A 27,090-nucleotide genomic window follows, 5' to 3' on the forward strand; every position below is an offset into this window, starting at 1 on the left:
AGGGTTTAGGGTTAAGGTTAGGTTCATAGACATAGTGTTTGTGAGGTTAAAGGTCAGGGTTTAGGCGCCACCTGGGCGACACATCAAAGGAAGAGGGAGTCCTAATCAGTGTGGGCGGTTCATCACATGACTTTGTATAGTTTCTGTCATCGGAAAACAAAAACATAATATTTCAGTTCTAAACTGTATTGAAACATCAAATAAATGATCACACACACAATCAGAGTTCTTCATAACATTAATATTAACTAGATCATACCCGCTGAAGTGCGCAGGCCAAAGTAGTTGCAAACGTGGGGTTATTGCACGTCCTGTCGCGCGTCCCATTGCGCCAACCCCCCCCCCCCCCCCGCGCGGTCAACGGCGTGACATCGTGTGCAATGTAATGGTGGCGAAGCGTCCACCACCTCCCCCGTGGCCGGTCTTCGGAGTGCAGAAGTTGGTGTTGCCATGTTTGCCTATTGTAAGCGGTTTAGGGGCAATATTGGTGGTAGTGTATTTTTGGCGTTGGTTGTGAAAGTGCAGGTGGGTGTGGGGACGCGTTTGTGAGCTTGTAGATCGGCTGTTTTCCAAGAGGCAATGTATATGTGTGAAGGCGCTTCGTTTGGCCTTCTTTTGATAGACCTTGTTGCTTGTAGGGCTCGCTTCATTTGGCCTTGTTTTCATAGACCTTGCTGCTTGTTTCTCGCGCGAAACCTGGCAACCCTGCTCTCCCATTGTTTGACACATGAACGCTAATAATAAGCTGAGATTTGATGACATTGAAAAAAGGGCTTCGCAGTTGAGTTCAGATGGTAATGGTCAATGGCTGCAAATTCAGATCAATTTCTCCAGCCACTGAAGAGAACCTGGCACACATTGTTGCTCTCAGAGGTTTGTCAAATTATAGGAGGATATCCATCTGAATGGAAGTCAGTCAGACATGTTTGTGAAAAAGGTTTTATTATTATTTTATAATCGACCATAAGTCATTGTCTCCGCCAGGAGAGTTTGTTTTCACTTTCCGTCAGCCAAGCCCTAACCCTAACCCAAGTGTCACGTGAGGCTCGACCAATGTTTATTGGTCGAGCCTCACGTGACACATGACAATACGGTGAAATAGTGTGATCTGATTGGCTAGTGACATATAACGGGCTATAAATACATGTGGCACTTTGAAAGAGTCTTTGCCTCTTTCAAAGTGAGGTAAGACGGGAATAATCACGAAATGGCTGAGAAAATTCTGAGACGCGACGCAAATCAAATTACTTAACGCAAAATGCTACGAGACATAAATCACACAAACGCTGGCCGTGACCCAATAATAAAAAACACTGGTCCAGTCCCTTCTTACTTATTCTTCACGAATGACGGGCATTGATACTGTAACAATTGGATAGGACACTTACACAGACAGGACGGATAGGACACTTACATAGACAGGACGGATAGGGCACTTACACAGACAGGACGGATAGGACACTTACATAGACAGGACGGATAGGACACTTACATAGACAGGACGGATAGGACACTTATACAGACAGGACAGATAGGACACTTACATAGACAGGACGGATCGGACACTTATACAGACAGGACAGATAGGACACTTACACAGACAGGACGGATAGGACACTTACATAGACAGGACGGATAGGACACTTAAACAGACAGGACAGATAGGACACTTACACAGACAGGACGGATAGGACACTTACATAGACAGGACGGATAGGACACTTATACAGACAGGACGGATAGGACACTTATACAGACAGGACGGATAGGACAGTTATACAGTAACTCCAGGTGGGGATACCAGTTTTATCCAACTAAGGTTTGGATAAAACAGACGGATAGGACACGGATAGGACACTTGTGTCATGTTACTATGACACAGTAACATGTTCTAATTAGAACATAAGAATTAGAACATTCCCAGCATTTCCAACACAAGTCTGCTGGCGGAGACTTGTGCTCCGAGGAGCACTTTTTCTACTTAATTATGTAATCATTTATAATGTGTGATAATGAATGTGTTACGATCATTATGACATCACTGTTTCCCTGTGATGGGTGGACCTGGTCCCTCTAGGCTGGTCTGAGGTGATGGGTGGACCTAGACCTTCTTGGGTGGTCTGAGGTGATGGGTGGACCTGAGAGCCTCTAGGGTGGTCTGAGGTGATGGGTGGACCTGGTCCCTCTGGGCTGGTCCATGGTTATGGGTGGACCTAAACCCTCTAGGGTGGTCTGAGGTGATGGGTGGACCTGGTCCCTCTAGGGTGGTCTGAGGTGATGTGTGGACCTAGACCCTCTAGGGTGACATTAGACAATGGTGGGCTCCCACAGTCTAGGGCATTAATGGGAAACACTGATGACATGCAATCATTTATATTAAAGTAATACAATGCAGGTCCACAAATAACGATTTGGTCATTACCGTCACTGCAGGTCGTTCGTTTATCCTGCGTTACCCAGAATTCCATTTGTTTTCACCGGACGACGGAAGCGTTTCAAAAAGCGTTCTTTTAATTGTTTTATACTATCTGTGGATCGTTTCTCTTAGCCAGTGGAGCTTTAGTTACCGTAAGCTGTGTTTTCTTTTGCTGTTGTTTTTCGATCTTCAAATCCTACAATCTCTTAAAAACAGCATGAGATTCCTTTTTGTTATTAGCGCGGTAGTTCCTGGCCAAACAGGAAACCGGTGTGGTAGTTCCTGGCCAAACAGGAAACCGGTGTGTTTCCGTTTCCCGGCCAGATGACGTCATTTTCGCGGGAATGACTACCCTAGCCACCGTTTTAATATAAAATTAATATATAATTTTTGGGGGTGAAATTCGTTGTGAAACATTTGCCACTCACAAAAGATATACAATTTAACTTAGGTTTTGTTGAAAAAGTTACCTAGTATTACTTTAAGTAATGATTTATATGTAATACTTTATATGTAATCATGAGCAGGGGAGCATATCTCATTACAATTTAGGAGGGAACCACAAACAAGGAATCTTCTCATAATATCACCAACATAGATTAACGCTAGGATTTGAAACAAACTAATAATTAAATATAGATTTTAAATTATATCATTTACTTTATTAGAGGAACATATCAGACACGTCCCCTCCTTCCCCCCTGGGATCTGAGCCCCTGATCATGAATGGTTTGAAGTTCAGATGTTATATTTTGGCTTTAATTTGCTTGGTTTGAATGGAATGTCACAATATCAATAAAGGAATGAGAAACATAATTGGGCCTCATGTTTTCTTACATTTCACTCATACAGTATTTTCTCTTAACTGTCTGTTAAGAGAAAATACAAGAGAAGCCAACCTCCACATTCACCACATGTGTTTTTCCCCAGGTGTGCTGAACCATGTGTCCTTTCCATGTCCTACCTGAAGAGGCAGCGTTCAAGATCATTGTCTTTACTGAACTCTCCTGAACTTGAATACAGCGTTTTATGTTGAAACAATTGTCCTCTTAATCATTAATCATTACTTTGGCTAATCAAAAATAGGAGATCTACAAGAATTTGTGCAAATCTTTGAATACATATTTTTTAAAGCAAACATTTGTAACTCAAATCTTTACCTCTGGGGATTATACAAATGGACAAACATTTTCTACAAAATGATATGTATTTGGCCACGGACCCCCAAAATATGTTGTTCCAGGGACCCCCATCTCAAAATATGTTGTTCCAGGGACCCCCATCTCAAAATATGTTGTTCCAGGGACCCCCATCTCAAAATATGTTGTTCCAGGGACCCCCATCTCAAAATATGTTTTTCCAGGGACCCCATCTCAAAATATGTTGTTCCAGGGACCCCCAACTCAAAATATGTTGTTCCAGGGACCCCAACTCAAAATATGTTGTTCCAGGGACCCCCAGAAGCACAGATTTTAGTTAAAAATGTTAAGAAAATATACATATTCAGAGATTTGCACACATTTTCACGATTTTTCAAAAATAGCAGATCTACAAGCTCATAGCGTGGCACTCGGTGCCGCGCTATGAGCTTGTAGATCTGCTATTTTTGAATAGCCAAAGTATAAAATAATGGTTAAAGTGGTTACACAGATAGGTTCCTGGTTTTAATGGGTTAATCCATGCCGTATGCTGCATCTCTAGTAAAAGCTTGATACTTAGTTGTGTGTGGTGTCACCGGAAATGGCAGATCTACAAGCTCACAACGTGTCTCAGCACGATGCGTTGTGAGCTTGTAGATCGGCTATTTTCGGTGCACGACACCACGCGCAACGAAGCATATAGAGACAAGACAAACCCATTTATATCTTATGTGTCAAGTAGGGGTCTCTCTCTCTCTCTCTCTCTCTCTCACTCACTCACTCACTCACTCACTCACTCACTCACTCACTCACTCACTCACTCACTCACTCACTCTCTCTCTCTCTCTCTCTCTCTCGGTCTGCCTGACGTTTCTTCCAGTTAAGAGGGAGTTTTTCGTTGCCACTGTCACAAAATGTCTTGCTCAGGGTGGGATTGTCGGGTCTCTTCTCTACATGTAAAGTGTCTTGAGAAAACTTGTTGTGATTTGACACTTTAATAAAATGTAATTGAATTGAATTGGAAAAAAAAACAAGCAAGTTCCACTCCTCCATGGTTTTGTCAGCATTTGGTATATATTTACAGCAGTGTGTCTCTCGGTCATGATGGTAGTCTGGAGCACTCTTTGATCTCCCAGTGGTCTGTAATGTAGTGAGCGCTCACTGTAATATAAGGATCCATAGTGCAAGACGTCCACAGGTCGGTAGTGAGTGAGACACTTTTATCGTCCATCTCCTTGGCAATGTTGTCTCTCACAGTATTATACTGCAGTTCCATAGTTTTCCAAACTGTAGCATGACACGGGATTTTATAGCTTGGCTCGAAAAACGTGATAATTTCTCTGAAGTCTACTCCAGAAAGAGCAGAGACTGGTGGAATATCTTTGACAATGAAATTAACAAGGGCGTTGGGAATAATCTCCATCGTAGTCTGCCGCTGCACAGTGTGCTTCTCAGCAACGGCGCTGCTGTCTAGAGGAAGCAGGTGTTTTTTACTCAGATGGTACTACATAGCAGACGTATTGCTGTTGTACTTCAGTGTAATCTTACACAATTTACACTCATTTCATTGAAATACTGCCATACAAACCAACGACCAGCCTGTTTAGCAGGGACCGCCTCCTCACCTGCTGCTGCTGTGTTTGTTTACCAACGGAAGTTAGGTAGGCAGCTGTGTGTGTGTGTGTGTGTGTGTGTGTGTGTGTGTGTGTGTGTGTGTGTGTGTGTGTGTGTGTGTGTGTGTGTGTGTGTGTGTGTGTGTGTGTGTGTGTGTGTGTGTGTGTGTGTGTGTGTGTGTGTGCGTGTAACATGTGTGTGTGTGTGTGTGTGTGTGTGTGTGTGTGTGTGTGTGTGTGCGTGTAACAGAAGTTAGGTAGGCAGCTGTGTGTGTGTGTGTGTGTGTGTAAGTGTAACAGAAGTTAGGTAGGCAGCAGTATGTATGTGTGTGTGTGTGTGTGTGTGTGTGTGTCACATGTGACTGAATTTGTTCCATTTATAATATTTGTCATTTTAAAAAGATAACTGTGCAGTGGTGGCTATAATCTAGTTGAGATTATCTTGATATGTTGTAGGCCTACCAACATAAAAACAGTAAATGTACAGAGTTAAATGAGGACACATTTCACACCATGTGTATGTAAGGCAGCATCCTATTTAGGTCAGTAGGTGTCGCTGTTGCCAGTTTGTTTCACCTGGTTTCAGCAAACATCACCCTTTTGTCCCTCAGTGGACACCGTAGTTCAGCATGTTTGTCAGTGTTTCTTTCTATTGTGAAAGGTAAGCATGGTGTTTAATGGCTGTCTGATCAATCTTTATGAAAACTTGAGTTAAAAACGGCCATTGATATCATTTGATGCCTTGCAGAGTGAGCTGAGATGTTCAACTGTATTTTGATGTGATTTGGAGAAATGTGCACAACGTTTTTGTAATTAAATACTGAATTTAAGTTTACCAGTGACATAGAAGAGCACTTATTATAAGTTTAATAAGAGCACTTATTATAAGTTTAATAAGAGCACTTATTATAAGTTTAATAAGAGCACTTATTATAAGTTTAATAAGAGCACTTATTATACGTTTAATAAGAGCACTTATTATAAGTTTATCAGTGACATGTGCATAGAAGAGCACTTATTGAGTGGAATTGTGCAAGGGAAACATTTCTATGTTTTGTTTTGTTTTGTTATAGCAGTGCTATGGTGCTATTTGGCATTAGGACATCATTTTAATTAGTGTTTCTTTCTATTGTGAAAGACATTGCCAGCAGCAGAGACAACCACTGTGAGACAATAAATGCAACAAGGTCTCAACCACTGTCCCAGAACCAGTGTGTCCAGTGTCCCTTCTCTCCTCACAACCCCCCATCTCCTAAACTAACACAGTGTCCCTTCTGTCCTCACAACCCCCCATCTCCTAAACTAACACAGTGTCCCTTCTGTCCTCACAACCCTCCATCTCCTAAACTAACACATTGTCCTTTCTGTCCTCACAACCCCCCATCTCCTAAACTAACACATTGTCCCTTGTGTCCTCACAACCCCCCATCTCCTAAACTAACACAGTGTCCCTTCTCTCCTCACAACCCCCCATCTCCTAAACTAACACAGTGTCCCTTCTGTCCTCACAACCCTCCATCTCCTAAACTAACACAGTGTCCCTTCTCTCCTCACAACCCCCCATCTCCTAAACTAACACAGTGTCCCTTCTGTCCTCACAACCCCCCATCTCCTAAACTAACACATTGTCCCTTCTCTCCTCACAACCCCCCATCTCCTAAACTAACACAGTGTCCCTTCTCTCCTCACAACCCCCCATCTCCTAAACTAACACAGTGTCCCTTCTCTCCTCACAACCCCCCATCTCCTAAACTAACACAGTGTCCCTTCTGTCCTCACAACCCTCCATCTCCTAAACTAACACATTGTCCTTTCTGTCCTCACAACCCCCCATCTCCTAAACTAACACATTGTCCCTTGTGTCCTCACAACCCCCCATCTCCTAAACTAACACAGTGTCCCTTCTCTCCTCACAACCCCCCATCTCCTAAACTAACACATTGTCCCTTCTGTCCTCACAACCCCCCATCTCCTAAACTAACACATTGTCCCTTCTGTCCTCACAACCCCCCATCTCCTAAACTAACACATTGTCCCTTCTGTCCTCACAACCCCCCATCTCCTAAACTAACACATTGTCCCTTCTGTCCTCACAACCCCCCATCTCCTAAACTAACACATTGTCCCTTCTGTCCTCACAACCCCCCATCTCCTAAACTAACACAGTGTCCCTTCTCTCCTCACAACCCCCCATCTCCTAAACTAACAACACAACGCAGAGTCCAAGTCTGTGGAGCAGGTGTCTGTAGATGTACTGTAGCAGGGGCATGGGGGGGGGGGGGGGGCTTGGGGGTCATGTCACTATGGCGGGGGCTTGGGGGTCATCTCACTATGACGGGGGCTTGGGGGTCATGTCACTATGACGGGGGCTTGGGGGTCATCTCACTATGACGGGGGCTTGGGGGTCATGTCACTATGACGGGGGCTTGGGGTCATGTCACTATGACGGGGGCTTGGGGGTCATGTCACTATGACGGGGGCTTGGGGGTCTCACTATGACGGGGGCTTGGGGGTCATGTCACTATGACGGGGGCTTGGGGGTCATGTCACTATGGCGGGGGCTTGGGGGTCATCTCACTATGACGGGGGCTTGGGGGTCTCACTATGACGGGGGCTTGGGGGTCATGTCACTATGACGGGGGCTTGGGCGTCATGTCACTATGACGGGGGCTTGGGGGTCTCACTATGACGGGGGCTTGGAGGTCATGTCACTATGACGGGGGCTTGGGGGTCATGTCACTATGACGGGGGCTTGGGGGTCTCACTATGACGGGGGCTTGGGGGTCTCACTATGACGGGGGCTTGGGGGTCATGTCACTATGACGGGGGCTTGGGGGTCATGTCACTATGACGGGGGCTTGGGGGTCATGTCACTATGACGGGGGCTTGGGCGTCATGTCACTATGACGGGGGCTTGGGCGTCATGTCACTATGACGGGGGCTTGGGGGTCATGTCACTATGACGGGGGCTTGGGGGTCATGTCACTATGACGGGGGCTTGGGCGTCATGTCACTATGACGGGGGCTTGGGCGTCATGTCACTATGACGGGGGCTTGGGGGTCTCACTATGACGGGGGCTTGGGGGTCTCACTATGGGCCGGGCCCTGAGAGTGGTGTTGGCTCTTAGTATCAACACTAAACGTTGAGCCTGGTGATCCAGAGGCCCAGCAGTGAGCAGGACCTCACAGTGAACTGTGGTCAGTAGCATATCGGCCTCAACACTAAATGAGGACAAAATGGACATTTTCTTCTTTTATAAGACAGACATGTGTCCGTCACTCACCGGCCTGCTGGGGAACAATGACAATATGGAATGCATGCCCCGCCCTGTTATGCAATACTGTTGTCATAGCACCCGTTTTACCGTCTGTCTGTCGGTGTCCCTTTTGTGCCCATATATGGAGATCCCTGTATCTGTCTATATGCCCATATATGGGTATGACCATATATGGGCGTATATGGGGGGGTGTTGACAGTTCTAGAAAGTCCTTGCTCAGTGGGTCTGTGGAGAATGTGAGCAGTGAGCACCTGCAGAGTTAGGAAACCTAATGTTGTCCTAACTAGAGTTCTCAAATTCTGCCCGAACCCGAGGGTACCCGACAGGTTCGGGCCGAGCCGGGCTGAAATATATGCCAATTGCTAGGGCCGAGCCGGGCTCTCGGGCTTGGCGCTGCTGATTTTCTTCTGTCAATCTGTCTTTGTGTATTTATTTATTAATTAATAATGAACAGCAGTGCTGTCAGTGTGTTGTGTTGTGCTGCGCTGACAGTGACTGGACTGGACTGGACTGGACTGGACTGGACTGGAGAGAGAGAGAGAGAGAGAGAGAGAGAGAGAGAGAGAGAGAGAGAGAGAGAGAGAGAGAGAGAGAGAGAGAGAGAGAGAGAGAGAGAGAGAGAGAGAGAGAGAGAGAGAGAGAGAGAGAGAGAGAGAGAGAGAGAGAGAGAGAGAGAGAGAGAGAGAGAGAGAGAGAGAGAGAGAGAGAGATACAACAGGGATTTAACATTCTAGTACTATACCTATTTCGTAGCCTACTATAACCTATTTCAGGCAGAAGAGAACTTACTAAGTTAGCATGATGTTTTATGAACAACTGAACATGATTGTGATGTTTCCATTTAGAAAACTATTATAATGTCCGTTGACTCCATTCTCTCTCTCACTCGCGAGTCTCAACATGGCGCTGCCTGCGCACACTGGCAATCTTTTTTTATTTATTTATATTCTCTCTGGTTTTGTCTGGTTTTCGGGCTTAAAATGTTGAGAACTGTTCGGGCCGAGCCTGGGCCCAGTTAGAGCCGGGCTTTAATGTTCAGGCCCGTTGAAAACTCTAGTCCTAACTCTGCAGGTGCTGACTGTCCCCCCCCGAGCTGCTCCCGGTGTTTTGTTTTGTTAGAAGCTCTGTTTACCTCTGCTGTTTTTGTTCTTGATGTTCTTGATCTGGCAAAATCTATGCATGATTTGCATGATGAAATCAATCTAGACAAAGGATGCCGCTCAGATTTATGCTTCTGGTCACTGAAATGACTGGAACGACATTTCTTTCTTTTATAATGATTTAGTTGAAACTTCTGTCTCTTTAGGGTTTTACACGGACGCAGCTCCTTCTTGCGGCTTTGGGGGAGTGTACAAAGGGGAGTGGTTTTCAGATAAATGGCCAGTAGAAATAATATCTTTACCAGCAGATGTGAAGTAGTAGTAAACGTTTTTTATTTGAGACTAAAAGGAGATGTACAAGTAGCAATCATAGATAAAATCATAGATTGGATCAAAGACTGAGGCATATAACTTGGACCGGTGTTATGGATCATTTCATTCTAAGGGCTGCTTTTATTCCAGGGTTTAACAACAACATAGCTGATGCTTTGTCCCGTTTTAAATGACAGGACTTTCATGCCCTGTGCCCAGAGGCAATGCCGACGGGTTTGAAGTGCCCAGCATTCAGTCAAACAGTGCTAGACTACATTGTGTCTGTCAACTTATTTAACTGCAGCAGCAAGTTATATAAGGTTAGGTCTGTCAAAATCGACATTAAAAGCCTATGACTCTGCATGGTCCTACTTTTCATCTTTCTGTGCTGCTTTCTGTGTATCTCCTCTCCCCGTCAACATGTCTGTAGTATGCGCTTTTTTAGTCTCTCAAAATTCAGCCTTCCTCCATCAAAGGCATTTTAGCCGGGATTCAGTTTCATCTCAGAGATCCTACAGTGAGTAGTTTACTTGGCAATCCGTCCGTCCGTCTCCTCCTTAATGGTTTTAAAAAACAAAACCCAAGAGTTAAAGATAAACGCCTTCCTATTACACTTTCAGTACTCCACACATTGGTGCTCAAACTCCATCAAGGTTTTTTTAGTCCATACTTAGATCTTTTCTCAGTTTTTCTCACTGCTTTCTATGGGTTTCTGAGATGTGGTGAATTGTTTTATACGGCTACTTGTTCATTTAATCCCACGCATGATCTTTTCACGTCAAGATTTTTGATGCTCACTATTTCACCATCAAATTAAAACACTCTAAAACGGACTATTCTGGTAAAGGCATATCTGTGGTAATAACAGAAACTAACACTGATCTTTGTCCTTTCTCTTCCATGTCGCGTTATCTGCAATGCCGTTCACCTGCCAATGCCAACGAGCCACTGTCCATGTCTGGTCTTTGGTCTTATAGAGCCACTGTTCATGTCTGGTCTTTGGTCTTATAGAGCCACTGTTCATGTCTGGTCTTTGGTTCTGCAAAACACTTTGACTTCTGTGTCAAGGCTGTGGGCTGCCTCCTGATCGCTACACTTCTAACTCCTTCAGGATCGGCGCCGCTACCACAGCGGCATCAAAAGTAGTCGCTGCAACGCTCAAAGCTTTGGGCCGGTGGTCCTCTGCAGCTTATGAAAGCTATGTCAGGCTGGTGGTCCTCTGCAGCTTATGAAAGCTATGTTAGGCTAAACACAGCTTATGAAAGCTATGTTAGGCTAAACACAGCTTATGAAAGCTATGTTAGGCTAAACACAAAGGACATCATTCAGGCTCCAAAACTGATGAGTGAATAATGTTGTGGCCTCGCTATTACTGCTTATTACCATTTACTACTGCTGTTATGCTGTTATGGGTATAATAAATACTCTTAAACTTGCTATCGTAATACTCGTTCAATTGCTGCTCCAGGTGGTGCATGGGTACTGATTTCAGATTTCTTTATCTAAGAGATAGAATGTCCTTTTTGATCCTACTAGCGGTGCGGCACCGTACGGTGGACATGGCTTTACGCCACCGTTTAGGACACCTGAAGTTCAGGATCAGCAGGCGCTCTGCTGAACACATTATGTGAACATACAGTAATGTGTTCATAAAAACATTATGTGTTCATCTTTGTGCCCTATAATACATTATATTTTACATGACATAAGAGCCAAGATGTCTACAAGCTCATAGCGCGGCACCATGCCATGCTATGAGCTTGTAGATCTGCAGATCTACAAGCTCATAGCACGGCACCATGCCACGCTATGAGCTTGTAGATCTGCAGATCTACAAGCTCATAGCGTGGCGGCAGTGGCTCAGGGGTAGAGTGGCCGAATGGAAGCCGGAAGATTCCCAGTTCGATCCCGGGCTCCCCCAGAGTTAGTGTGGAAGTGTCCTTGAGCAAGACACTGAACCCATAATTGCTCCCGATGTCCCTCCACCGTCGGTGTGTGAATGAATGAAACATTGTATAGCGCTTTGAGTAAGTGAGCACTTAGCAAAGCACTATAAACATGCAATTCATTATTATTATTTATATTAATAATTAAATTATTGTACTGACAATAAGGTTCCATTTGTACATTCTCAAAGTTTGACCTGTAAGGATCCATTTGCCAATCTTTACCAGCTGTACCATAAACAATAGCCATCAGGCCTAGGAGAGACACCGTGGCTCTTATGTCATGTACAATGTAATGTATGGGAGTTTGTTCCAGATATGTGGAGCATAAAAAAAACTACACGTTCCTGATCTGCTGCGAACAGAGAACACATTTCTGTTCAATGGAGCTCGTACGGACATTCTCTACAATACTCACTGGGCGGTTAATAAGGGCCTTTTCCATATAGAATGCTGTTTTACTGAAGTCAAAGTATCAATGCTGCAATGTAGAAATACTCTGTTACAAGTAAAAGTCTGGAATTCAACATTTACTTGAGTAAAAGTACAAAAGTATTGGCATGAAAATGTACTTAAAGTACCAAAAGTACTTATTACGCAGAATGTCCCATTTCACAAGTAAAAAAAAAAGATAAGCTCACAATGTGTTGCGACACATTGTGAGCTTATCTACTTTTTTCAAAAGATCTTTTTTTTTTGTAGATCTTGTAGATCTGCTATTTTAGTACTTTTACTTTTGGTAGGTATATTTTGATATCAATACTTTTGTACTTTTACTCGAGTAACATTTTGAACACAGGCCTTTTACTTGTAACAGAGTATTTTTATATTGTGGTATTGTGGTAACATATATGAGTACTTCTTCCACCACTGCTTAAATGTAAGGACAGATTAAACCAGCTGCTCTGGTCAACTCACTCAGTCCAGTGGTTTTGCCTCTAGGACAGCAGAGGGCGCTCTTGAAGCCTAAGACTGTTGATGCATGTACTTGCCATTCATTGTCTCCACCAGGCCGAAAGGCATGGCGAGAGAGTATGTTTTACACTCCGTCCGTCCGTGTGTGTGTCCGTCCTTCTGTCTGTGACCAGCTAATCTCCGTCACCGTTGGCCCGGTCGCTGTGAAACTGTGCACACACACACACTCCCTGGATACCACAGCAGAACCTCTGCCCAACATTTTTCAGATCAGCCTGTCATAGCGCCACCATGAGGCCGACTTTTGCAAAACTATTTTCTTGCTATTACAGATTTTGTCCAAAAAACACACAACTCGGTACACAGTATCTCTATAGTCATGTGATCAACACGGATCTGTCTGATTTTCCATATTCTATCATGATTGGCTAAAATTGGCTTCCAAAGTTTGCAGGATTGGTTTATTTTGAACAAAATGCCTCAAATCATGAACGCAGCATGCTATTTCCGTGAAATATTCCACAGAGATTCCCACTTGGCCCAGGAAGAAATTCCACTTGAAAACGTTCACATCAGCCTCATGGTGGCGCTATAACAAGCCGATTCACGTTTTTAGCTACTGTATAACTGCACCGATCTGTGTGAAACTTTGCATGCAAACTCCCTAGAGGCCAAGGAAAAACCTTTGCCCTGCATTTTTCACATATGCCTTTTAGAGCGCCACCAGGAGGCTGAGTTTTGTAACACATGAACGTGTGCGATTTCCGTGAAATTTTGCACGCACATTCCCACTAGGCCGAGGAAGAAATGCCACCCTTTTCACATTGGCCTGTTATAGCGCCACCAGCAGGTCTAATTTAGCAAACCACATTTTTGGAACAAAATGCCTCACATCATGAATGCAGTGTCCCATTGTCGTGCAAGGCCTAAGAAGAAATGCCACCCTTTTCACATTGGCCTATTATAGCGCCACCAGGAGGCCACAATAACCTACCTGACCTGGTGGAGACTTGCGCTCCGAGGAGCACTTGTTCTAGTTTGTAATGGTTTGGTATGGGTGATGGGAAGTGACAAACGGGTGCCAGTGAGGGTGATACCAGACTGTGGATCATTAGATTCTTTAGTACCAGAGTCTGTGTTACCTTTTACACCTGAAAGTGATACAGGGAGAGCCTTTAGTTTCAGGGAATGAGGATGTTTGTGTTTCCTGTTCCAGTGCATGAAATGTCTCTCCTTTCAGAGCTGCTTCATGGAGAAGTTCACACGGGGGCAGTGGTGGAGAAAGTACTCAAATCTTAAGTAAAAGTATCAATACTGCAATGTAAAAGTACTCTGTCACAAGTAAAAGTCAGGAATTCAACATTTAATTGAGTAAAAGTTCACAAGTACTGAAATCAAAATGTACTTAAAAATACCTCAAAAGTGTACTTAAGTGCAGTACTTGAGTAAATGTACTTAGTTACTTTACACCACTGCATGGGGGTGCAGCCGGAGTTGTAGGTTAAAGGTGTGGACATGGTTCTCTGTAACGACCTTTGTGGGGAACGAGTATCAGGTACCAAATGTAATCTGGTAAAAAGCTCAATAATACTGATGACTGTTTCACACACACACACACACACACACACACACACACACACACACACACACACACACACACACACACACACACACACACACACACACACACACACACACACACACAACACCCCTCTCATGTGACAGTTTGATCACATGACCAGTGTGTTTTTAAAGACATTTGATGGTTTCAGCAGTGAGATGTAATGAGGCTTAGATTGATGTTTAATGAACATGAACAGCATTTCACACACACACACACACACACACACACACACACACACACACACACACACACACACACACACACACACACACACACACACACACACATGAACAGGAGTGTAACCTGAGACGTTCTGGTCATTTCAAAGTCTACACCAGGGGTCTTCAACATGTGGTCTGGGACCCCTAGAGGGTCAAACACCACGTCCTGTGAGCTTGTAGATCTATAGCTTGTAGATCTATAACTTGTAGATCTATAACTTGTAGATTTATAACTTGTAGATCTATAACTTGTAGATCTATAACTTGTAGATCGACTATTTTCTACAAAGAGGCTTTGGTGGAGGGAAGAAAAGAGTGAACCAAGTACAGAGGTCAAGGTCAAGTTTACTAAGTAGCCTATTGAGGGTTTAAGTCACACATGGGCAACATACGGCCCGGGGGCCGGACCCGGCCCTTTGACCATCTCATTCTGGTCCTCATAGTCCTCAAAGAAAAACTGAATGACCCCAAAAATATACATACATTTACATACATTTACATCTTAAAGACAGCATTTTATATTCATGGTTTTGAGGGAAATGAATTTAACTTGACTCCAATGAATTAGTATTATTTAATATTGACCATTAGAGTACATATACCTGCATTCCATATTCCGTCCGTATTTATGTCTCCGCCAGTATGGTGGAGAGTATTGTGGGGAACTGATCAAAGCCAAACACAAAATGCAGGGTACAAGCCCAATTAAGGGTATTTATTCAACACCTTTCGTATATGGGACCCGCAGGTCCTTGGTAATACTTTTCAAATAACTTCAAATAATAAAGATCAAACTCAAAGTTCGCCCCGCGTCGGGGTATTTTCATGCATCACAATGTCTCTGTTTGGAATCCATGCGCCTCAGCGTCATCGTCATTTATCCATGCATTGTGTCGGGTAATGTGATTAACTCCCACAGGTTGCCTAGGAGTAAACAAAGAGTATCCTTTTAATACTACAATTCACAAGCATTCATCAATGTGCGGGAATAGTGGAGAATATTGCCTTACCGCCTGTAGCACCCGTCCAGTCACCAGGAGAGCCAATGCCAGACTGAGACAGAGTAGCCATACTTGTAGCCAGGTGCCACACCTAACCTGTCGCCGCAGCTGCGCTGAGTTGGGGCTGATTCATGATGGTGAGTGGCAGGTAACGCCCTTCTATGACGCTGCCCAGGCTGGTGCGCTGCCTGCGCGGTCTCACTCTGTCTCTGTCCCATGGCCGCTCCCTGGTGTGGTGCTTACCTGACAGGCGGTATTGTGGCGATACTCCACATATCCCCCCCCTAAGCCCGCCGCTTGGTCCGGGGGCTTCCAGCTCCTCTACTTCATACATTCGGGACAGTGCGTCTGCGTGTGGAATCTCCTTCCCGGGCCGGTGCTCCACCTTAAAACAGTAGTCCTGCAGCTCCAGGAACCACCGCGTCACTCTGGCGTTCCGGTCTTTATTGGTGGCCATCCATTTTAGGGGTGCATGATCTGTAATGAGGGTAAAGGTACGGCCCCACAGGTAATAGCGCAGGTGGTGAATTGCCCATTTCACCGCTAAACACTCTTTTTCTACTGTTGCGTAATTTTTCTCATGGTCTAGTAATTTTCTGCTCACGTAGGTAATTGGATGTTCCTCTCCATCAAATACCTGTGCGAGGACCGCCCCCAACCCGGTGCCCGACGCGTCTGTGTGGAGGACGAAGGGCCGGCTGAAGTCGGGGGCTTTCAATACTGGCTCCTCACAGAGCGCGCTCTTCAAGGTCTGGAACGCGGCCTCCGTCTCGGCCGTCCAGACAATGTGGTTGGGGCGTTTTTGACACGTCAGCTCATACAGTGGGGCTGCAATGGTAGAATAGTTTTTCACAAATTTTTGATAATAAGCCATAAGGCCAAGGAACGATTTTACTTGCTTTTTCGTGACAGGATGGGGCCATTCCCGAATCCGCTCCACTTTACGCGTCTGGGGCCGCACGCATCCTCGTCCGATCGTAAACCCCAAGTAGTCGGTCTCCGTCAGGCCGATGCGGCACTTTTTTGCATTCGCTGTCAGCCCGGCTCGTCTGAGCGCCCCAAGGATGGCGTGGAGGTGCTGCAGATGGAGGCTCCAGCTCGGGCTGTGGATCACGATGTCGTCTAGGTACGCGGCAGCGTAGTCTCGGTGGGGGCGGAGTACACGGTCCATCAGCCGTTGGAATGTGGCGGGCGCGCCATGGACTCCAAACGGCAGCACCGTGTATTGGAACAGCCCGTCGGGCGTGGAGAAGGCCGTCTTCGCCTTGGCCCGGTCCGTCAGCGGCACCTGCCAGTAGCCCTTGGTCAGGTCCAGCGTGCTGACGAACCGGGCAGGACCCAGGCGCTCGATCAGTTCATCCACTCGGGGCATCGGGTATGCGTCAAAGGCGGAGACGTCATTCAATTTTCGGAAATCGTTGCAGAAGCGCAGCGTCCCGTCTGGCTTCGGTACAATCAACGATCGGGCTGGACCATGGACTGTACGACTCCTCGATTACTCCTAACTCGATCATCTTGGCCACCTCTTCTTTGATGGCGATTCGTCTGGCTTCTGGGATGCGATATGGCCGTTGGCGCACTACCTTCCCCGGGTCCGTGCGGATGTCGTGCCGGATCAGCGTGGTTCGGCCGGGGAGTTCGGAGAATATGTCTAGGTTCCGCCCCAGCAGGTCCTTGATGTCCTGGGTCTGGGCTGGGACGAGGTCTTCTCCGATGGGCACCGGGGGCAGCGTCTGTGCGGGCACGGCGGTCATCAGCGCTGGCAGCGGTAGTCGGGGGGCTGAGATCCACTTTTTCAGTATGTTCACATGGTAGATCTGATGGCCTTTCCGTCTGCCGGGCTGGCTCACCCGATAGTCCACGGGGCCCACCTTCTCCACGACCTCGTATGGTCCTTGCCATTTTGCGAGGAACTTGCATTCCGAGCTGGGGACCAACACCAGGACCTTCTCTCCCACCTGGAACTCGCGGAGCGTGGCGCCTCGGTTGTAGGTCCGGGCCTGGTCTCGCTGGGCTTTCTCCATATGTTCTCGTACCAGGGGCCAGATGGTCTTCGCCCGGGCCTGGAGACGCTCCACGTGTTCCACCACACTGCGGTGGGGAGAAGGCTGGCGCTCCCAGGTCTCTTTGGCGATGTCCAACAAACCACGGGGCCTCCGGCCATACACAAGCTCAAATGGCGAGAACCCCGTGGACGATTGCGGTACTTCCCTGATGGCAAAGAGCACATACGGAATCAACTGGTCCCAGTCTTTCCCGTCCACATCAGTTAGTTTCTTCAACATTTTTTTTAAAGTCTGGTTAAACCTCTCGACTAAACCATCCGTCTGTGGGTGGTAGACGGAGGTGCGAATGCGCTTCACTTTCAGCCATTTATACAATTGTGACATCACTCGGGACATGAAACAGGTGCCTTGATCCGTTAGTACTTCTTCAGCTATGCCCACCCGGCTAAACAGCATCAATAGTTCGTGGGCCACCGCTTTCGCCGAGGCCGCCCGCAGGGGAATGGCCTCGGGATATCGAGTGGCATAGTCTAGTATCACTAAGATATAGCGGTGACCGCGACTGGATTTTGGCAACGGACCCACAATGTCCATGGCAAGGCGTGAAAACGGCACTTCAATTATCGGCATTGGTACAAGAGGGTTATGAACCGTGGGCCGCGGAGCGGTCTTTTGACATTCAGAGCAGCCTTTGCAAAAGTCCTCTACTGCCCGTTTAACCCCGGGCCAGTAGAAGCGGGCCAATATGCGCTCGTATGTCTTTTGGCTTCCCAAGTGCGCTCCTAGTTGGTGCGTATGTCCTAAATATAACACCCGTGACACATATTCTTTTGGCACAAGTATCTGCTCGACTAGGTCCCCCCCCTTGTCCAACACACCCCGATATAACAAGTCTTTTTTTACAAGGAAGTATGGGTGACTCAATGCACTCACCCCCTCACATTTCTTCCCGTCGATGGCGGCCACGTTCCGGCGCGCCATGTCCAGGTTCGGGTCGGTCCACTGCGCCGTGGCGAACCCCCCAGCCCGGGGTGGTTCGAGAGCTTCGGCGCCGGGGAATTCGGCGAAGGGGTCCGCAACATCAGCGGGGCCCGCGGCCCCCTGGCTTGACGTGGCCTGCATGTCCTCCGCCTCCCGTCTCTGGTCTTTTCCTCTCCTCTCCTTTTCTTTGTCTCTCTCGTCTCTCTCGTCTCTCTCATCTCTCTCGTCTCTCGCGTCTCTCTCGTCTCCCCCATCTCCTGCCGGGGAGCTGTCACTCAGGCCAGCTGGTGTGGTGGCGCGGAACGCAGGGCAGGCGTGGAGCGCGCCTGGGGGCGCCGGGCGCGGGACGCGTCGGCGACGGTGGCGGGCGGTGCCGCGCAGTAGGCCGGGGTCCCAGTACCGGGCGAACAGGACACAATCAGCGCCGATCAGCAACGGCACGGGCAGGTTGGGCACGACCCCGGCTGGTACCACGGCGTCTCCCCGGGGCGTCTGGACGCGGAGCTGGGTCACCGGATAGTGGCGCACATCGCCATGGACACAGGTTACAGGCACGGTGACGGCGCTGAGCTTCCCGGCCAGGTCCGCTCGTACGAGAGTCACCGCGCTGCCGGAATCCAGCAGGGCGTGCGTGTCGGTCCGTCCAATCTTCACGGGCAGGCGTGTCTGGCGGTGCGGGCTGGTGCCGGTGTGCAGGCAGGGCCGCGCGCTGTCGGAGCTGGCTGCGGTCCCCATGGATACGTCGCGCTCTCTCTCGGGGCACGACAAGGAAATATGGTCCGCCTGCCCGCAGACATAACAGCGGCGTTGATGTGGGCCTCGGGTGGGCCCTTCGGCAACGGCGGCCTCAGTCCGGGCGGCGGATGGGTTCGGTGGCGTCGACCTTCGACGATCGCGGCTGGGCTTCTCCTCCCCAGGGCTCTTGGCTGCTTCGGTGCGCGTGGTCCTCATCATGTCCACGCTCACTTGGTGGTTTTCTAAGAGGGCCACGAGTGCCTCCAGTGAGCTTGGACTCACTTGTGAGGCGTATCTCCGGGCGTCAGGCGGCAACGAACGTATACATCTGTCGATCACTAAGCGGTCGATGATAGGTGGATCTCCCCCGGTGGTAAGCCAGCTATGAGCGCTGCGCAGAAGAGCCGCTACCTGCGGGCGAGGTGGAAAGGCCGAGTTGTAGGCCCAGCTGTGGTAGCGCTGCGCTCGAGCTGGGAGGCTGTATCCCTGGGTGGCGAGGATGGCGTCCTTCAACTTCCTGTAATCTCTGGCGTCGGCGAGGGTTAAATCCCGGCACACCCGCTGGGCCTCGCCGGTGAGGAACGGGGCCAAGAGCGAGGCCCAGTCTCCGACTGGCCACCTCTCTCTGGCTGCGGTGCGCTCAAACACTTCCAGGTATGCTTCAATATCATCTTCTGGTGTCAATTTGGTGAGTACTTCTCTAGGTGCGCGTGTGCTAGCCACATCACGGCTAATCCTATCAATTCACTTTTGTACCGCTGTCTGCAAATCGGTTTGGCTCCTCAACAGGGCCGTCAGGGCGTTGGCATGCTCCATGGTTTTTTGGGTTTGGCGTGGATCAGTGTACCCGTATTCTCCACCATATGTGGGGAACTGATCAAAGCCAAACACAAAATGCAGGGTACAAGCCCAATTAAGGGTATTTATTCAACACCTTTCGTATATGGGACCCGCAGGTCCTTGGTAATACTTTTCAAATAACTTCAAATAATAAAGATCAAACTCAAAGTTCGCCCCGCGTCGGGGTATTTTCATGCATCACAATGTCTCTGTTTGGAATCCATGCGCCTCAGCGTCATCGTCATTTATCCATGCATTGTGTCGGGTAATGTGATTAACTCCCACAGGTTGCCTAGGAGTAAACAAAGAGTATCCTTTTAATACTACAATTCACAAGCATTCATCAATGTGCGGGAATAGTGGAGAATATTGCCTTACCGCCTGTAGCACCCGTCCAGTCACCAGGAGAGCCAATGCCAGACTGAGACAGAGTAGCCATACTTGTAGCCAGGTGCCACACCTAACCTGTCGCCGCAGCTGCGCTGAGTTGGGGCTGATTCATGATGGTGAGTGGCAGGTAATGCCCTTCTATGACGCTGCCCAGGCTGGTGCGCTGCCTGCGCGGTCTCACTCTGTCTCTGTCCCATGGCCGCTCCCTGGTGTGGTGCTTACCTGACAGGCGGTATTGTGGCGATACTCCACAGTATGTTTTCGTCTCCATCCGTCCGTGTGTGTGTCCGTCTCAGCCAAGCTAACATTGGTCAAGCTTCACGTGACACGTGACAATATGTTGTCACCAATGCTTTGATTGGCTAGCGAGACGCATGATGAAATAAAAACCTATAAATATCAACACGCACTTCAAAAAATCATTTATATTTTTTGAAGTGAGCTTCCATCACTGTGATGACCACTGTTGTTTCTAAATATGAATGGGATGTGATTTTCTGTCTCCGCCAGGAGAGTTTTACCCTCCGTGTGTGTGTCCGTCTCAGCCAAGCTAACATTGGTCAAGTGACACGTGACAATATGTAATATAAATAGGTAAGACAGGATTAATCAGGAACAGTACTGGCGGAGACCTGTGCTCCGAGGAGCACATTTTCTAGTTAAATTATTATTTAATCACTTCAATATGAAGTGATGAACTTAAACATTTAACCTTCTCATCATGTCTCATCTGAAAACGTTTAACTGATTACAACATTTTACTTTTATAAACATATTTCTGTCTTTATTTCATTCTAACATTGTTTTTCTTAAAAATTCACCACCATCGTCTTGCCGGAAACAGATGATGTAACATCATATCTTTAATCTGATTGGCTGATTTGTCTAAACTACAGAACGAGTCCTCCTTCATTCTCTTTCAGACTCCAGAACTTCTCTTGAGGTAAACATCTGTTTATTCTGATGTGTTTATTCTGATGTGTTTATTCTGATGTATTTATTCTCATCTATTAAATTCAGTTCAGTTCTGATCAGTGATGATGAAGATTACAGCCACCCTCCTCATCCTCTCCTCTGTACTTCATGTCAAAGCGATCCCAGGAAGTAAGTACATTATATTTATGTTATTATATTAAAAATACTGTTATGAATCTACTCTTATTATATAAAATATGCATTCATAGATGTACTCTTGTTATATAAAATACATGCATATTTGTATTGTTATTTTTATATTATTAAAACGCACAGTATATTTAGAGAGGGAGAGAAAGAGGGAGAGAGAGAGAAAGAGGGTAGATTATCACTAACACGCACGCACGCACGCATGAAAGCACGCACGCACACACACACACACACACACACACACACACACACACACACACACACACACACACACACACACACACACACACACACACACACACACACACACACACACTGCTGATTCTATATTAATCACTTTCGTTATATTATATTATGAATATCCTGAAATAAATCATTATGAATGTGTTATAATATTATAAAAACATTTAAATCTGTTGAATAAAATGTTTGACAGGAAGATATTTATAATATTCACCTTTAGAACCAAATATGACTGTTTAACATGATGATGATGATGATGATGATGATGATTGTTGTTTGAATTTATTTTAATCTTTGTTTTATTTCCAGTGTTTCATGAACACATTAGACTCAGTGTCTGTTCAGACACAGTTAAAGACTCTTATAAAGAGTTCATGCAGGGACTGGATGGTGAAGTGATGTTCTACGCAGACTTCAACAAAGGGAAGGGGGTGGAGCCTCAGCCTCCGTTTGTAGATCATAGCACCTGGCCAACAGCTTATGAAGAAGCTTTGAATCTTCAGGCGTGGTGCAAAGCCAACCTGGACACCATCCGCACTGCCTTGAAGAAACCACCAGTGAAAGGTACATGAATACTATGAACACAATAGTTATTATAACTAAAACGGTTGAATATATTTAACATGAATGAAGATGTTTAACCCATTCAGTCCAGGAACACATATTTGTCATTTTAGATTTCTTTGGCTGTTCAAAAATAGCAGATCTACAAGCTCATAGCGCGGCACTGAGTGCCACGCTATGAGCTTGTAAATGCTATGAGCTTGTAGATCTGCTATTTTTGAAAAAAAAAACATGAAAAAACTTTGAGAACCACTGATATTATAGCAACTTTATTTTAGGATTTAGAAGACATTGTAGAATCCCCAGAAGCAAAGCATTGAGTTACAAATGTTTGCTTTAAAATATGTATATATTCATAGATTTGCGCAAACTTTTATGATTTTTCGGAAATATCAGATCTACAAGCTCATAACGTGGCACTGAGTGCTGCGCTATGAGCTTGTAGATCTGCTATTTTTTAATAGCCAAAGAAATACAAAAATGACACAGATTACTCACAGTGTGTGGGCTGATAGCAGTGGTGGAAAGTAGTAGATCAGCCCTATATACATTTTGGCCATTTTAAAATCTACAAGCTAATCAGATCTACAAGCTCACAATGTGTCGTGATGCGACGCATTGTGAGCTTGTAGATCTGCTGCACAATGAGTAGGCTACTTTTACTTTTGGTACTTTTCTGTATATTTTCATACCAATACTTTTGTACTTTTACGTATATACGTATATATTTTAAGTATATTTTGAATTCTGGACTTTTACTTGTAACAGAGTATTTCCATATTCCAGAATTGATACTTTTACTGAAGTAAGACATTTGAGTACTTTCTCCACCACTGCTAGTAGCCCCGCCTGCCTCCTATTACTCTGTGGCTCACACACACACACACACACACACACACACACACACACACACACACACACACACACACACACACACACACACACACACACACACACACACACACACACACACACTGTTTTAGACATTCCGATGGGGGGCAGGCAGCCTAGTGTTGATATTATACATGATAATAAAACTGAACATTAATGACATTTTTAATTGTGTATTTCCAGATGGATATGTGTTCTATCAGGCTCACCGCTGTGTGTTTAACTCCAGTGAGCTGAAGGACATACAGTACATAGTGTCATATAATTTTGATGGTGATGAGCTGGTCAGGTGGGACAGTAGAGTAGATCAGTTTGTTGGATACACTGAGTTTGGTGTGAAGAACGCAGAGCGCCTCAATAAAGATCCTGGAACACTGGCTGCGATCAGAGCAGACAGAGAGGCAGTCTGCAAACACAACATTGAGATCTACTACTCCTCTGTTCTGAACAAGAGAGGTGAGCTGATCTCAGAGCAGCACTCAACACTCATCACCTCATAAACTATAACATGACATCATCATAAATCATTCTATTCAGAGATGATTAATGGTGTTAATATTGATCTGATAATGATTATAAAACATTCCTTAACCCATTCAATCCGGGGACGCATCTCTGTAATTTTAGATTTATTTGGATATTCAAAAATAGCAGATATACAAGCTCATAGCGCGGCACCGAGTGCCGCGCTATGAGCTTGTAGATCTGCTATTTTTGAAGAATCGTGAACATTTGTGCAATCTTTGAATATATATTTTTTAAAGTGAACATTTGTAACTCAAATCTTTGCTTCTGGGGGTCCCTGGATCAAGATAGTAGATTTATTTTTGCTTTAAACTATATATATTTAAAGATTTTCACACATTCTCAAGATTAAAAAAAAACACTCATAGTGCAGCACTCGGTGCCGCACTATGAGCGATTGTAGATCTTGTAGATCTGCTATTTTTGAATAGCCAAAGAAATGTAAAATGACACAGATATGTTCCTGTTTTGAATGGGTTAATATTCTGAGAAACATTTCAGATCCTCTTAACCCTTTAAGACCGGGAACGCATCTGTGTCATTTTAACATTTCTTTGGCTATTAAAAAATAACAGATCTACAAGCTCATTGCACGGCAACGAGTGCCGGGCTATGAGCTTTTGAATATATTCTACAAACAGCTTTTTTTAAATTGCTATATCAGTGGTGCTCCAACTGTTCCATGTCAAGTACAGATCAGAGTTAAAAATGTCCGCTTTATAACTTATATATATATTCAAAGATTTGCCCACATTTTCAAGATTGTTCAAAACATAGCAGATCTACAAGCTACAAGCTTGTAGATCTGCTATTTTTGAACAGCCAAAGAAATGTAAAAATGACACAGATGCGTTCCCGGTCTTAATGGGCTAAAAACACTTAAGCTTGATTCATACTGTATCCTAACACGCTGTCACACAGTGGAAATAGCAGATCTACAAGCTCACAACATGTGGTGTCACCATGGTACAGCCAGTATAAATGAAACATATAGATCTATTTCTACATATAATGACATTCCTAAAATAGAGACACCAGGATGAATGTTTTTAAATGAACTTTAAAAAGAACCATGCAGGATAAAACACACCTCTATACACTTCATTTACCCTGCTTTTATATTTAATTATTGTCTTTACTAGTTTGTTGTCTATGTTTTTAATCACTTTAGTCATATTTTACAGGACTATGTGTTTTGTTTGTTTCTACTCTTGTTCATTTGAACTATTTTCATTAAATGTTATTACTTGGTTTATTGTTGTTTATATAAAGCACTGTGTAACTGTGAATGATTTAATATGTTTAAATGACGTTATATAAATGCATTCTATGTTGTAGAAAACTGTAGAATATTTTAGAATCTACAGTATTCTATGAAACGTTGTTCTACTGTGCCATCTAGTGGCCAAACACTGACATTTACAGTTACAATTTACAATGTAGTCATTTATCAGACGCTCTTAATCCAGAGTGATTTACAGTAAACAAGGAAAACACAAGGTAATACATCAGATGTATAGAAATAGTAATCTAGAATCACAGGAAAAAAACAAGAACTTATCATCAGTCTACACAGTATGACTGGTAAATATGTAATAATAATAATAATAATAAGGGTAATAATAATAATAATCATAATAATAATAATAATAATAATAATAATAATGATAATCTTTTTTAGGAGTGGAGCCCAAAGTGAGGCTGAAGTCAGAGACTCCCCCTCGTCGTGGTGAACACACTCACATGCTGAGGTGCAGCAGCTACGACTTCTATCCTAAAGTCATCCTGGTGACCTGGTGGAGAGGTCAAGAACCTTTGACCTCTGGTCTCTCCTTTGCCGATGATCTGTCTGATGGAGACTGGTACTACCAGTACCACTCCTACCTGGAGTACACACCCAGGTACACACCTAACAGACACCTATACATAGAAATACACACCTCTACTGGTACTACCAGTACCACTCCTACCTGGAGTACACACCCAGGTACACACCTAACAGACACCTATACATAGAAATACACACCTCTACTGGTACTACTACCAGTACCACTCCTACCTGGAGTACACACCCAGGTACACACCTAACAGACACCTATACATAGAAATACACACCTCTACTGGTACTACTACCAGTACCACTCCTACCTGGAGTACACACCCAGGTACACACCTAACAGACACCTATACATAGAAATACACACCTGTACTGGTACTACCAGTACCACTCCTACCTAGAGTACACACCCAGGTACACACCTAACAGACACCTATACATAGAAATACACACCTCTACTGGTACTACTACCAGTACCACTCCTACCTGGAGTACACACCCAGGTACACACCTAACAGACACCTATACATAGAAATACACACCTGTACTGGTACTACCAGTACCACTCCTACCTGGAGTACACACCCAGGTACACACCTAACAGACACTTATATAGAAATACACACCTCTACTGGTACTACCAGTACCACTCCTACCTGGAGTACACACCCAGGTACACAACTAACAGACATCTATACATAGAAATACACACCTAATAGACACATATACATATTCTTTCAAAATAAAACAAGTGTTACTCACTTGCTGAAAATGGCCCATTAATTGGTAGGCTAATGTTAAATCACACACACACACACACACACACACACACACACACACACACACACACACACACACACACACACACACACACACACACACACACACGCAGCAAGCTCGTCGTCGTGCACGCATGACGAACGCACAAGGAGACCCGCTATAACGTGTGTATCTCGTTACTAAGTTTCTTCTGTCTCTTGCCTTCCTATTTTTCCTGCAATGGGGAGGAAATAGTGGAATAAACAATAAACACTAGAGCGGAGGAGAGCCCAGCGGAGCATTCATGCTCCTACACAAAAATAGTCCAAAATAGTTCAATGTGTTGAATCGTGGTGTGTTGCAGCGTGTAGATCGTCTACTTTCTCAATCTGTCCTAATGTTAGTGTTAATTAACAGCTGCTCACTCACTGCCAGACCGGGCGGGGAGGAGGGGCCGCTTCAGCTCTGAGCAGATCCACATGGACACACATTCTACTTGAGGACGCACGGCATGATTATTTTAGACGGAGAAAATATCAGTACAAGCTTATCTTATTGTGTGTGTGTGTGTGTGTGTGTGTGTGTGTGTGTGTGTGTGTGTGTGTGTGTGTGTGTGTGTGTGTGTGTGT

At 45.4% G+C, this 27,090-nt stretch overlaps 1 protein-coding gene across 1 annotated transcript; it reads left to right on the forward strand.

Moving 5' to 3' along the window:
* Window positions 1–22,214: 22,214 nt before the first annotated feature.
* Window positions 22,215–26,832, forward strand: LOC311044170 (HLA class II histocompatibility antigen, DQ beta 1 chain-like; the record flags this gene model as incomplete). Its single annotated transcript, XM_084055589.1, has 4 exons — window positions 22,215–22,449; window positions 23,524–23,796; window positions 25,547–25,727; window positions 26,826–26,832. The coding sequence occupies exons 1-4, from the start codon at window positions 22,260–22,262 to the stop codon at window positions 26,830–26,832; spliced, it is 651 nt and encodes a 216-aa protein (XP_083911715.1). The 5' UTR covers window positions 22,215–22,259.
* Between the last annotated feature and the right edge of the window lie 258 nt (window positions 26,833–27,090).

This window comes from Gymnoscopelus microlampas (genome assembly GCF_963454915.1).
Source record: "Gymnoscopelus microlampas genome assembly, chromosome: 4".
Lineage (NCBI taxonomy): Eukaryota > Metazoa > Chordata > Actinopteri > Myctophiformes > Myctophidae > Gymnoscopelus > Gymnoscopelus microlampas.